The sequence below is a fragment of the Drosophila pseudoobscura genome, chromosome X, assembly GCF_009870125.1.
Source record: "Drosophila pseudoobscura strain MV-25-SWS-2005 chromosome X, UCI_Dpse_MV25, whole genome shotgun sequence".
NCBI lineage: Eukaryota > Metazoa > Arthropoda > Insecta > Diptera > Drosophilidae > Drosophila > Drosophila pseudoobscura.
In genome coordinates this window covers 13,838,062-13,851,021 of record NC_046683.1, presented here as the reverse complement: position 1 = coordinate 13,851,021, position 12,960 = coordinate 13,838,062, and the positions used below count along the sequence as shown (strand labels likewise).

Sequence of the window (12,960 nt, the reverse complement as noted above, 5' to 3'; positions counted from 1 at the left end):
TGCAAAGGAATTAGGGATAGATGCCAGCTTTGTCAATGTCTGATTATTGGTTTATTCTCTATTAATTTATATTCACGTGCTAATGTAGAGATAAATGTATTTTGTGGAACAACAACAGAAAAGAAATGAAGATTTCCTTCCTTACTTTACACCTTGCCCCTGAACTTGTGATACTTGTCGTGGTCCTTGAGCAGTCTGGTGTACATGTTCGTCCCCGCTGTGGTGTTGTGCCGCAGGATAAACTGACCCGACCGGTGGTCGCTTATGCCAATCAACTCGTGGCACACGCGCTCCATGTTCACTTTGACCTGCAACACAAAAAGGACATGCCAATTATGAACAATCTCTGTCTCTCTCTCAACATCAATTTGCGATACGAACCTTCTCAAAGATGGTGGTTGGGCGCTCCGTTTCCACCATCTGATTGATGGTGAATGTCAGAAGAAACGGAGCGACTCGCTTCAAGGGCAGCGACTGTGTGGCCCCAATGCTGGCCATCACCGTGGCTAGCTTGAGGCCGAGCTCGGCCAGTCCGTCTAGCTCCAACTCGGTGAGGTCCTGGGCCCTCTGTCGACCGGACCGATAGCCGACAATGGCCTTTATCAGAGTCTCACACACGGCGGACAGCTGGCCAGCCCGATCGGACACCAGGTTCGAATGCTGACGCAGCAGCACCACACAGTTGTCGGTGAGCGCCGCATAGAGCTGGTTAAAGTCGGTCCAGTTGCCGCCGCGTTCGATAAATTGATCGATGGCCACCACACTCATGGTGCCGAACAGGTATTCCAGGGACTCGTTTGTCAGCGGCACTGTCCGATTGTTGGCCAAGTTGCGCTGAGCCTCCAGCAGGATGAGGGCGAAGCTCTTGCTGTTGTGGGTGTTGTCCTTCAGGCGGCCGGCCACGTTGGTGCTGACAATCTCAAAATGTTTGTTGATCATCTGCCGGGGGCACAAAAGAAAGGCTGGTTATCAGGGAATGAGAGATCCCCAGCCCAGTGCTGGACTTACCGCTCCCTTGATGGTGCTCACAGAGCATTTGGCGATGAAGGATAGTATGGTTAGGACATTTTGCAGCTCGGTCCGGTGGCTCGGGCTCAGGGGCGTGGGTAAACCCTGCACCTCCGAGGTGAGCATGCGCAGCAGGACCAACAGATCCTCTTTGGTCTTGTAGCCAATGATCAGCGGGAAGGCCAGCTCCAGGCAGTTGACATCCAGGGCCGCAATATCGCCCGCAGCTATATCTGAGTAGAGCTGCTTCCAATAGCTACTCAACACGAATTCGACTTCGTCTGGATCAAAATGCAGCTTCTGGCGATGGGAGATGGCCACATTAAGCAGCCTCAGAGCATGTGGATTCTTATAGTTTAGCTGCAGGGAACAGGGAGCAAAGGGTACAGTCAGTTAATAGAGGATCTTTGATTCCTCTGTCAAGCGACTCTCACCGAGTGTCCAATGTAGATCTTGCAGATGCGTCGAAAGTCCTCATCTATGGGGTGCACGTCCTGCGCCGCCTCAACCGTCGTCGCTGTCTGGGCGTCCTCTGAGGCGGCCGCCTTCTTCTGCTTGTCTGCCCGATTGATGCAGCTGCTGACATAGGTGCCATAGCTTTTGATTGTTTCATCCACAAACGACTTGTAGTCGGACGTTTCCTTCTTCTTTGTTGGCCGGAACTTGTGCGCCACAATCTGGCCAAAGATCTCCAGCAGCGGCTGCACCTGTCGCTGCATATGCTTGGCATGGGGTCCTGTGGCGGCTGCTGTCGTTTCAATGGCCAGCAGTAGGAAACGTAACCCCTCCGCGGGCAGCTTCATGGTGCCGCCCAGCTCTTCCGTGATGTACTGCGAGCAGCTGGCGAGGAAGGCCTCGCTGCCAGCCGCGTGAAGGCGGATGCAGCGAGAAAAGAGCGTCTCGTAGAACTTCCAGCCAGTCGCGGAGGTGGTGGGCACCAACGAGAGTAGCTCCCGCAGCTGTGGAAAGTGACTGCAGATGGGCAACGGCTGACCAAAGTGCATCAGATCTGTTGAATGCAGAAAGTTGCAGATGCCGATGAAATGAAAATGGAAATGGGGGTCATCATTCCCATTACTTACCTATCAGTTGCTCCAGCACATCTATGGCCTGCTGCTGCTGGTCGCTGCGACTCAAATCATGATAAAGAGCGAGCAGCGTCAGCCAGAGACGGAACTTAATCTTACTGGGCAACTCGTTGTGATGTTGCCCTTGCAGAAACTCAATCAACTGCTGCGACGGGGGCAATTTCAACTCCTTGCCGGGCGCTGCCTTCTTGTGAATGGTGGCCGCCAGGTGGGCCTCCTCCGGCAGCTCTTCCAGCTTCAGTTTGGCCAGCAGCGACCCCTTGACATTAGCTGTTCGTAGGACCGCTGCATAATCGATCAGTTGCTGTAGACAGAGCAGCTCTACGCACTCAGCATCCTCCATGACGGTGTCCCGATCCAGGTCGTTCAGCCTCTGTTGGAGGCGCAGGTGCTTTTGTTGCCGCGAGAGCGTGTGCAGCTGCTGGTTGCTGACCAGATCGGCCAAGGCTTCCTCCGCCAGCCAGCCGCTGTCGACCAGCTGCAGCTCGAGACGCTGCAGGCGCTGGCCACAGGCGGTCGTGCCGAAGTTGAAGACCCGCTGCTGGATGAGCCGCCACTGGTCGGGTGGCAGGAAGCTGCGACGCCGCTGGGTGCGAGTCTTCGGCTTGGCATCCGTCCAGTAGTGGAACAGGAGCACCTCGTAGCTCCTGGCCCACTTCAGGCACTCGAGAAAGGCGTCCATGGAGCGACGGTTATGCTCCTGGCTAAGCAGCAGTCGGCCAAACCGCTCTAGCAATTCGGCCGTGCGGTTCATCTGTTCGTCGACCTCCTCCAGATAAAGATGCAGATGTTCGGTGAGGCGGGTGCCCTGCAGATACTGACAGAGCAGGGCGACGATCAGCTCTCGGGCGAACTCCTGGTTCGCGGGCAGAATGTCTGTGGGTGCAGTGTCCTGCAGGAGCTCCATCAAGGCGTGCAGCAGGGTCTTCCAAATTACCATCGATGGCTTAGCCTTGAGCAGTCCCACCAGAGCTGAGAAGGCGGCTCCGGCCGAGTGGCTAGGCCAGAAATGCGCCAAATGTTTGAACTCATCGTTCGCTGAGGTCTCTGACGAGCCTGTCGCTGGCACGCATTCTGCAAAGATCAGGCTGATGAAACGCTTCTCTTCGGGGTCAAGGTCGTCGCCTTCCTCCGGCTCCTGCTCGCGCTTCCTCTTGCCGGGCACCACTGTCGATGGCAGCTGGTATTTGGCCAGCCAATCCTTGAGCGACTTGAGCAGGTTCATAATGAAGCGCTCGGACCGACTCAGACGCCGGAACATGTCCAGCAACAGTACAAGGTACGCGGAATACAAATGCTCCTCCTCGGCGCTCCTCTTGGGGGCCGTCATCATCCAGATGGTGATCTGATAGCTGCTGGACTCAAGCAACAGCGGATTCAGGCGCAGTGCCGAGCAGAGCAGCATCAGAACTGGACGCAGATGATGCTGTTTGTGCTTCTTGACCAGCTGCAGCAATTGCTCCGATACATACACAAAGGCACTAGTTTGTTTGCCATTTTTCTCTGTCTCCATCTCCGACTCTTTCTTCGCTTTCGCTTTCGCCTTTGTCTTCGTCTTTAAGACAACCGTTGAAACATTCTCGCCATCGGAGGCGGACGCCTCCGGATTGGGATTTGTGTCTTGTGGCTGTTCCTTGGCCATGGGAAATTGCAGGGATACGTCGTATTTGCGCAGTGTCTCCAGCATGTAGGCAACCAGTGTCAGGCTGTGCTGTGGCCCGTCGACAGCTCTCTCTTCAAGTACCATTGTAAGGAGTTGGGATAGAAGGTCGGTATCGTAGCGGCTATTCAGAACGCTGCACTCGAGGAGCAGCAGCACTACGTGCAGGGGCTGGTTGGAGATGCGCGATAGGATAAACTGGCCCTGCATCTGCTTCTCCAGGCCAGCCATCTCCTCGATGCAGGACGACTTCAGGTTGAGCATCAGCTCCACCAAAGGACGCACTGTCAGCTCATCGTAGCAGACTCGGAGCTTGCGTACCTTTTGGGAACGGCGGGCAATCTCGGCCAGCTGCTTGATCATGGCAACAACGATTTCTGCGTCCGTTTGCAGCTCCTCCTGCGCAACCTGTCCTTCAGCTCTCAGCTTGAGGCACCTTTGCTGGCAGTCAAAGAGTGTGCCATAGCAGCGGCAGATGAGTGTGTAGTCGGCTCGCAATACATCCTGGAGTAGATCGAAATTGAACATGCTTTGCAGCAGCTTGAGGGCTGTATTGTCCTGACATTTCGCGGGATCAATGGTGTTCAACAGAGCCTGGACCAATGAGGCTTTGCAGTCCTGGCTGACCATGCCCGGCTGCGAACGCAGCTGGAACAGTCGCATCAGTTGTGCCACCGGCAGCTCGTTGCCGCGCAGGGATGTGGCCAGCCATTCTATGAACACTTCGTATTTGTTGGAGTACGTATAATCCACAGATTGCCACAAATTCAGACCAAACTCGACACGTTCCGCAAATGGAGTTGCCTCGTCTGACAGCCAGGCTATGCATTCTGCGCAAAAATATGGACCATTATGTCTAAAATCCCGTAATTAGCGACTAAAACTTACCTTTGCCTGAGCCCATGTTGTATTTTGTTTACTAACCAAAAGGCGCACGTGTTGCCGCCCAACCAGTGTTGGGAAGCTCTTCCGAACAGTATGACCAGATTCGAACATCGAACAGCTGTTTGGATTTTGTTTTCATAAATATCAATTTATTTGAGGCTTTCTTTTCGTTATTTTTTTGTTTGTTTTTGAAATCGTCCCTTCTTCCTCTGCTACCTTGTAAAAACAATAATCACGATGATACTGCACTGTACAAGGCTGACACAGGGCACACAAAGCCTACTATTCTCAAAAATCATCAGATCAGGAAATGCTCTGAATTCATATAATTCACTGACGAGACCGCTGTTACGACGATTTCACTGCAATCTCCGACCACCGCCTGGAGTACCACAGCAAGCGAAACAGAGAAAACCAATCCTGAGCTTGTGGAGTAGCAGTGCCTGTGCCGGTGTTGGCTCCTGTGTCCCGAGCCTGCGACGTGGCCTGGCACAAGGCGGAAAGGTGTTAGTCAAAAATGTCAAATCTGTCCCGGCGCAGGCCCGTCTTAAAATGGGCAAGTCGGAGTTTGGGCGTCTGCTCAATTTGGTCGCGTCGGAGAAATGGGTGCTCCTAGGTAAGCAAGCCCCTAGTGTCCTGCAAAAAAATACTAATATTTGCATTTTGCAGCGGGAATCGCCTGTCTAGTGGTCTCCTCGGCCATCACCATGTCCGTGCCGTTCTTTCTGGGGAAGGTCATCGATTTGGTGTTCAACAAAAGTGGCCTGAATAAAAGGGCCCTTGAAGGTCTTCAACAGTTCTCCTTATTGCTCTTCGGTATCTTCGTTCTGGGCGGTCTGGCGAACTTTGCGCGTGTCTATCTTTTTGGCAATGCCGGTGAGTAGCGGAGATGCCAAATGCAAAAGGATGAATTTCCATCCCTCTCTCTCCTCCAGCTCTGCGCATTGTGCGTCTGCTCCGCTCGCGCCTGTACCGATCGATGCTCATGCAGGAAGTGGGCTGGTTCGACACGAAGGGCACCGGGGAGCTGGTCAACCGACTGAGCAACGACACCTACATGGTGGGCAACTCGCTGAGCCAGAATGTCTCCGATGGCCTGCGCTCCTTGGCCATGATTGCCGTCGGCAGCGGCATGATGGTGCGTCCCTGTCCTTTTTCTAACTGCTATGTTAACAGCCTCATCGTAATACGCTAACCGATCTGATTGCAGATTTACACGTCGCCACAGCTAGCCATGGTCAGTGCGCTGGTTGTGCCGGCTATGGCTGGCATGGCCATTGTTTATGGACGCTATGTTCGACGCATTACTAGAACGGAGCTGGACAAGTACGCGGAGATAATGAAGTACGCGGAAGAGCGATTCGGCAATGTGAAGACGGTGAAAACGTTCTGCAGGGAGCAACAGGAAGTGATCGCCTTCGATGAGAAGCTGAACGAGGCTCTGAAGATTGGCTACAAGGAGACACGGGCCAGATCCATTTTCTTTGGCCTGGTGAGACCTAACCCTAGTCCTAATTTTCTCTTCCTCTCCTCTTCTGACCTTCGTGCATTTCTTAGACGGGATTCTCGGGAAACTTCATCATCATATCGGTGCTTTACTATGGCGGGACCCTGGTACTTGAAAATTCGCTCACCATCGGCGCCCTCACCTCCTTCATGCTGTATGCCGGCTACGTGGCCGTGTCCATGAACGGCCTGTCAAATTTCTACAGTCTGCTGAACAAGGGGATTGGCGCCTCGGAGCGCATTTGGGAAATTCTCGATCGGAAGTGCAGCATACCCCTTGATGTGGGACTTCTTCCGACCTCGAAGCCTGTTGGCGATGTCGGTTTCCACGGTGTCAACTTCAGCTTCCCCACGCGACCCGACAGCTTCGTACTCAAGGACTTCTCGCTGAACCTGACGCCCGGCCAGACTACAGCCATTGTTGGTCGATCCGGAGCGGGTAAGACGACGATAGGCCTGCTGCTGTTGCGACTGTACGATCCCCAGGGGGGGAGTATCACGATGGATGGAATGGATCTGCGCACCATCAATCCCCAGTGGCTGCGCAACAATGTGGGCGCTGTCAGCCAAGAGCCGGTGCTGTTCTCCGGCACCATACGGGAGAACATTCTGTACGGCGTGAATCCCGGCGAGGACCAAAGCGAGGAGCTGCTTCAACGCGTGGTTGAGGAAGCGAATATCGGACAATTTACCAGCAAATTGCCCGATGGCCTGGACACGCTTGTGGGCCAGCGCGGCATGATGCTCAGCGGTGGCCAGAAGCAGCGTGTGGCCATTGCCCGGGCTTTGATAAAGGTATGACGTTGACATTGAGGATATTATCCTCAATTAAAACTCCAACCCATCTAATGCTATTTAATCTACCGCCCCAGAATCCCACCATACTACTGCTGGACGAGGCGACCAGTGCATTGGACGCCGTCTCCGAGCAGCTTGTGCAGAATGCCCTAGACCGACTTATCAAGGGCCGCACCGTGCTGACAATTGCCCACCGTCTGAGCACGATCCGGAATGCGGACAATATTGCTGTGCTGGATGGAGGTCGTATCGTGGAACAGGGCACCTACGACATCCTGATGCGCATGGAGGAGGGTGCCTTTCGGGAGCTGGTGGCCACCCAGGCGTTTGGGAGTCATCCCTCGTGATTGGATCGACGATTTTAAACACTTTTGGGGGTGTCGGATTAGATAAGATGGTGTCAGATTAGATGAGTGGCCGCGCCACATGGCTGGCTGGTGGCTGGCGCTCTCGGTTGGCTCTTGGCGCACTCAAGACTCGGTGGGCTATGTGTTCAAATATACCAATGTTTTATTTAAGCTAGTAAAATTCAGAATGACCATGTTAAATAAGATGCCTTTTAAATTCTATCGGATATTCCTTTAATTCAGGTGCGCAGCAGTGCTGGAAAATGGAACGAAAACCAGTGATGGAAAGCGCGGCAGTCCGGCACAGTGGTATGGGTGGATTGGTTATTGGTTATGTTATCGTTAAGTTTTTAAAATTTTTTATTGTTTTCACATTAATTTCCTTTACTATATTTTCATCTTAAACCTAAATAAACAGGCACAAAAATAAATGCAATAATTTCTTTGTATCTAGGTTCTATATACGTCCTGTGCATATATCTAGAAATTCAATACGTGGAACAGTTACGCCTCGTCCTCCTCTCAATCATCGTCCGTCCTACTTCATCGTGGGCATGGCCACGGCTGCCTGGGTGTGGTTCACGTCGGTCTCGCGCCACAACTGGGTGACGGTCTTGGTCTGGGTGTAGAACTTGATGCCCTGTTTGCCGTAGAAGTGATGGTCGCCGCGGAAGGAGCCACGTGTGCCGGTGAAGGAGAACATGGGCAGGGGCACGGGAATAGGGACGTTGACACCGACCTGGCCGGCATCGATCTCGTTGACAAACTTACGGGCAGCCGCACCGTTGGTGGTGAAGACGGCGGTACCGTTGCCATAGGGATTGGCGTTCACAATGTCGATGGCATCGTCCAGATTGTCGGCCTTGAGGATCACCAGGACGGGGCCAAAGATCTCCTCAGTGTAGCACTTCATGCTGGGGGTGACATCGCTCAGGATGGTGGGTCCCACAAAGTAGCCATCCTCAAAGCCGGGTACGCTGATCTTGCGCCCGTCGAGGATGAGCTTGGCGCCCTCCTTCACTCCGGATTCGATGAGGTCATTAATGCGCTGGCGACTAGCGGCACTGATAACGGGTCCCACATCGGTGCCGGGCACATGGCCGGCATTCACCTTCAGCTTCTGGGCACGCTCCACCAGATCGGGAATCCAGCCCTGGGCATCGCCCACAAACACAGCCGTGGACAGAGCCATGCAGCGCTGACCAGCAGCACCAAAGGCGGCGCCCGCCAATTGGTTCAGGGTGTTCTCCTTGTTGGCATCGGACAGGATCACGCCGTGGTTCTTGGCGCCCATGTTGCTCTGCACACGCTTGCCGTTCTTGCCAGCGCGCTCGTAGATGTACTTGCCGGCCTGGTCGGAGCCCACAAAGGAAACGGCCTTGATGGCGGGGGCATCGCAGATGAAGTTGACTGCATCGTGCTGGCCGTGAATCACGTTGACCACGCCCGGTGGGCAGCCGGCCTCGTTGAGCAGCTCCATCAGAAGCATGGTGGCTCCCGGCACTCGCTCAGAGGGCTTTAGCAGCATCGTGTTGCCGGTGGTGATGGCCACGGGGAACATCCACAGAGGAATCATGGCGGGGAAGTTGAAGGGAGCAATGCCGGCGGTAACACCCAAAGGCATCACCAGCGAGTATGTATCCATGTCGCGTGCCACATTGGCCACCGTCTCGCCCATCTGCAGGGAGGGAATGCTGCAGCAGTGCTCCACCACCTGGAGTCCGCGCAGAACATCGCCCTCAGCATCGGCCAGGGTCTTGCCCTGCTCCTTGGTGATGTTCTTGGCTAGCTCGCCCATGTTTTCCTTGATCAAAGCCTGCAGCTTAAACATGACCGCCTGACGGGTCAGGATCGACTGGTTGCTCCACGACCGGAATGCCTTCTTGTTCGACTCCAGCGCCGTTTGCATCTCATCCTGTGTGGCCTTCGGCACACGCGTCACCACCTTGTTTGTGGCCGGATCGTGCACATCGATCCATTCCTTCGTTTTGGACTCTACGAATTTTCCATCGATGAACAGCTTGGTGGTGGGCGCGGCCGAGGAGTAGGCGCGCTGTGTCAGGTAGCGGGCCTGCAAAGGGAATATGAGCATATACTATAGTCTCAGAGCGGATTCATTTGCCAGAACTTGATTTTTATCAGAATTTCCGAAACGGATTGCAATCCTAACCTCAACTTGTACCGTGGGGAGGGGATTTCTGCTCGGCTCGATAACCTGATAGCATGGGCATGGGGGTTGCCGTGCCACGCCTACGCTTATCAGTGGGCCCACATCTGGCGGCAGACATGCGTTTTTATGGCTTTTCGAGCAATTAAATGCCACAAGCGATGTGAATGGAATTGTTCGCCAAATACGCGGCTTATCGCGTTTTATTGTATTTTATAACATTTCAAATGTTCTGCTAATTCTTTCCCTGCTAATTGTTTTTGCATTTTTCGATCGTTGCTATCTTCTCCGCTCTGTTGGCCGTCTGTTGCTGAACAGCAGCGGCATTACGTAACATGTGTTGTCAATTGGCATTTCTTTTTCACGGCCACACACACACACACGCACACATACACATACTCGCAATGGCACACAGAGCTATAAAGTGAGAGTGGCAGGTCAGTCGTTCACCAGAATGGCTGTTGCACTCTTGCATATGCATGTGAGTACTTCTGCATGTAAACGAATGCAGTGCTGCTACAACTGGCGCTTATCGATAATGAAATCATTTCCCCCTCTTACCTCAGCACCGATTGCACGCAGGAAGGCCATCCTGGTTGGAGAGACAGAGATGTGGGTGGATATGGGCAGGAGTGAACGAAAACGGGCCGCTTCTCAGTCAGAGGTTTCTGGATCGAGATGGAGATCGTGTGCTGTCCAAACGGTGGTTCCACTAGAACTGAAAGCAATTGCTATGAGGCTGTGCCAAGTCGAAGGGGCCCGAGCGTGTGTATGGTGTGATTGTTGATATACGAGCAGTGGCTGAGGGGCTGTGGCAGCGGGACTGGACAGGGGCAGGCCGTCAGACCGCCGAAAAGACTGTCAAACTGGATGGTGGTTTGCTGATGGCGAGCTACCGCTCGGGGTGGGGTCGGAGGGGCCGCCTCACAATGTGTTTAACGATAGCGGGCGCACACACGTAGACACCTACATATGGCTCAAGAACCTGGCGGAGCGGCTGTTGTTATTGTTTTTGTTATTCGTTGGGGGCTCGAGCTTTCATTGTCTTGTATGTGTGTGTGTGCATATGACGGAATAGGCATGTGCATGTGTGAGTTTGTTTTTGCGATGTTTGTCTTTTTCAGGTTGCCCTACCTTTGAGAAGCATTAACTTACTCGAAATGTTGGATACCTTATGATACTATAAGAGAATATAAAGACCATTTGAATAATAATTTCCCTTTATGGTTATCAAAATTAAGGAAAAACATATTTTTAGTTGATAAATTTAATTGTGAAAAAAAGAGCTTTTAGGGAAGCCCAATCTTCAAAGGGATGACAGCCAAGGGGAAAATTAAGTGTTGTTCGAGAAATGAGAGAGCATCCAATATTCTGTTCGTCACAAACAACAATTGGTATTTATAACATGATCACAACTACAAGTACATATGTATGTATAAGCATACTATGTATGTATTCTAATTTAGTGTGCAGACTATGGCACGTGTCAGGCAGTTCAACTGTGGGTGAAATCAGCATAGATTAAAATTAAAAATCAGAAATACTTATGAACATATGTAGTATATTTGATTAAAATAAACATTTTTGCAAAGAAAATACCAATCGCAGAAAATGGGAAATTAAAAAAAAAAGACAAAATTAAGACTGTAAACATAACTAACGGTAAACAAAACAAAATCATCTGGCGTTGACTTAAGCACTAAAAAATCCCAAAAGCTCTTCAATAAATTCGATTACCAATAAAAAAGAAAAAATAGGATTGCTTTCTTTTAGGCGCAAATCATTTAACCCACATTAAAATTCCTGTGAAAAACAGCAACACAATTCACAAGCCAGGAAGCTCGTGCTGTTGCTTTTCCTTTTCATTTTCCGCTTTCCACCTTTCGCCAAGGCAAACAAAGTTGCGCCTGGACTTCCGCTTCCTGGTCAACATAATTAAAACTACTTTCGCTATTGGCCAGTGTTGCCGCCATTCACAGGACACCCGACATCAGCGCGGATTCGGAAGAGAGCAGGACTCCCCAACATGTGGAGCATGAGTGTGTGTGTGTGTGTGTGGGGCCCGAGCGTATAAATAGCCGAGTGCCCCACAGGATTCGCTTTTTCGCTCGGATGCCACCAACTCAGCAGCAGGCGAGCGCGCTCCCGCCAGGCGCCTGATAGAAAACCTATTATTTTGCGCAGCTAACGAGCCTTTTTGTTGCCACATTGAGATGCCACAGCAGTGCTAGGGGACGGGACGGATACCAGCAAAGATGGAGACCGCCACGGGCTACCAGGATATTAGCGCCCTGGAAAAATCGGTATGTACATTCCATATTCCCGCAGATATCTATAGATACAGGATGTGTGAAACGAAAATCCCACTGCAGGTGGCCAATGCTGGCTCCCAGCTGTACACGATGGCCCACAAGCTACACGCGGTGGAGCGCAGCCTGGAGCAGACCACGATGGAGCAGATGGACGAGATGGAGGTGATGGAACTGCTCGAGTCCATGACCGAGGTGAAGAACGAGTACCAAAATCTGCGCAAAGACATCCAGGAGGTGCAGCAGCTGCAGCGTGACGTCAGCACCTCGATACGCTTTCAGATGCGCAGCATGCAGCAGACGTTCCAGATGCTCAAGAAGCGGATTGCCACCTCCCAGGAGCAGAAGCAAAAGAAACAGCGCCAGCAGCCGCGCACCAACACCACCACCGAACTCCCCGCCATCGGAGCGGCCAATGAACAGTAGGCGGGGGACCCACTAGGACTGGGGCTAAGGGTTGGGGTTGTGGCCTGGGCCATTTATGAATATTCCATGGGTTTTATTGATTGCCCAGCTGCTAGTTAGCTAACCCCAAACAAAACCTCAAACAAAGCCCCAACCCAATCCCAAAGCAAAGCAAACTGCTGAAAGAAATGTGTCAAATCTGGTGGAGGGAGTGGGACACTACCGACCACCAATCAAATGCAATCAACTGAGTGATGGGGGCACTGGATACTAGATATTGATATCAGAAGCAACACCAAGCATTTAGACTCGGAACAGAAACAGAAACAGATCCTCTACTTTATATACACGGAAAACACACACACACACACACCAACAGAGAACGTGTATCCTATATCCCTGTTAGGACTTAGTGTAAGCGCAAAAGCACTACTTTATGATGCAAGGAAAACCAAATGTCTGATACCATTTGAATGAGAATGCACTTTTTCAAAATTTGCCTTAACATAATCGTATTGTATTGTACTAATTTTTGATACGACACGTTTTAAAGTACATACAAAACATATATATGTACATACTCGTATATTAATTAGTCTTAGGCGTATCATTCTCATTTCTAATTAATGATACACAATTGCAACCTATTTTTGGCTAGTTTGTTCGTTTTTGGAATATTTGTTAATAGATTGTATAAGCCAGAAATTAGAAAATTAAACACTTAGAAGGCTCACCAACGCAAGGGCTCATTTTAAATGGTCAACAAAAGTGCGCTCTGCCTATCGAT

The 12,960-nt window shown here is 51.6% G+C and overlaps 4 protein-coding genes across 5 annotated transcripts; 2 read left to right on the top strand and 2 right to left on the bottom strand.

Annotated features, from left to right (window-relative positions):
* Positions 1-32: 32 nt before the first annotated feature.
* Positions 33-4,777, bottom strand: LOC6901406 (uncharacterized). The gene is made up of 6 exons (XM_002134056.3): positions 4,645-4,777; positions 2,091-4,586; positions 1,443-2,017; positions 1,009-1,368; positions 382-939; positions 33-308 (listed from the first exon to the last, which is right to left on the bottom strand). Exons 1-6 carry the CDS (start codon positions 4,658-4,660, stop codon positions 147-149), a joined length of 4,167 nt encoding a protein of 1,388 aa, XP_002134092.2. The 5' UTR covers positions 4,661-4,777; the 3' UTR covers positions 33-146.
* Positions 4,778-4,845: 68 nt separating this feature from the next.
* LOC4815091 (ATP-binding cassette sub-family B member 10, mitochondrial) lies at positions 4,846-7,514 on the top strand. Its single transcript, XM_001354754.3, has 6 exons — positions 4,846-5,257; positions 5,311-5,517; positions 5,577-5,779; positions 5,852-6,133; positions 6,199-6,942; positions 7,020-7,514. Exons 1-6 carry the CDS (start codon positions 4,879-4,881, stop codon positions 7,290-7,292), a joined length of 2,088 nt encoding a protein of 695 aa, XP_001354790.2. The 5' UTR covers positions 4,846-4,878; the 3' UTR covers positions 7,293-7,514.
* Positions 7,515-7,719: 205 nt separating this feature from the next.
* On the bottom strand, positions 7,720-10,236 carry LOC4815188 (probable methylmalonate-semialdehyde dehydrogenase [acylating], mitochondrial). The gene is made up of 2 exons (XM_001354755.3): positions 10,021-10,236; positions 7,720-9,363 (listed from the first exon to the last, which is right to left on the bottom strand). Exons 1-2 carry the CDS (start codon positions 10,048-10,050, stop codon positions 7,831-7,833), a joined length of 1,563 nt encoding a protein of 520 aa, XP_001354791.1. The 5' UTR covers positions 10,051-10,236; the 3' UTR covers positions 7,720-7,830.
* A 444-nt stretch (positions 10,237-10,680) lies between these two features.
* LOC4814865 (uncharacterized) lies at positions 10,681-12,910 on the top strand. 2 transcript variants are annotated; one of them, XM_033381457.1, is made up of 3 exons: positions 10,681-11,121; positions 11,421-11,762; positions 11,832-12,910. In XM_033381457.1, the coding sequence occupies exons 2-3, from the start codon at positions 11,715-11,717 to the stop codon at positions 12,192-12,194; spliced, it is 411 nt and encodes a 136-aa protein (XP_033237348.1). In that variant the 5' UTR covers positions 10,681-11,121; positions 11,421-11,714; the 3' UTR covers positions 12,195-12,910. The 2 variants fall into 2 exon arrangements, with proteins under 2 accessions (XP_033237348.1, XP_001354792.2); XM_001354756.4 differs by lacking the exon at positions 10,681-11,121 and having other exon boundaries at positions 11,195-11,762.
* The last annotated feature ends 50 nt before the right edge of the window (positions 12,911-12,960 follow it).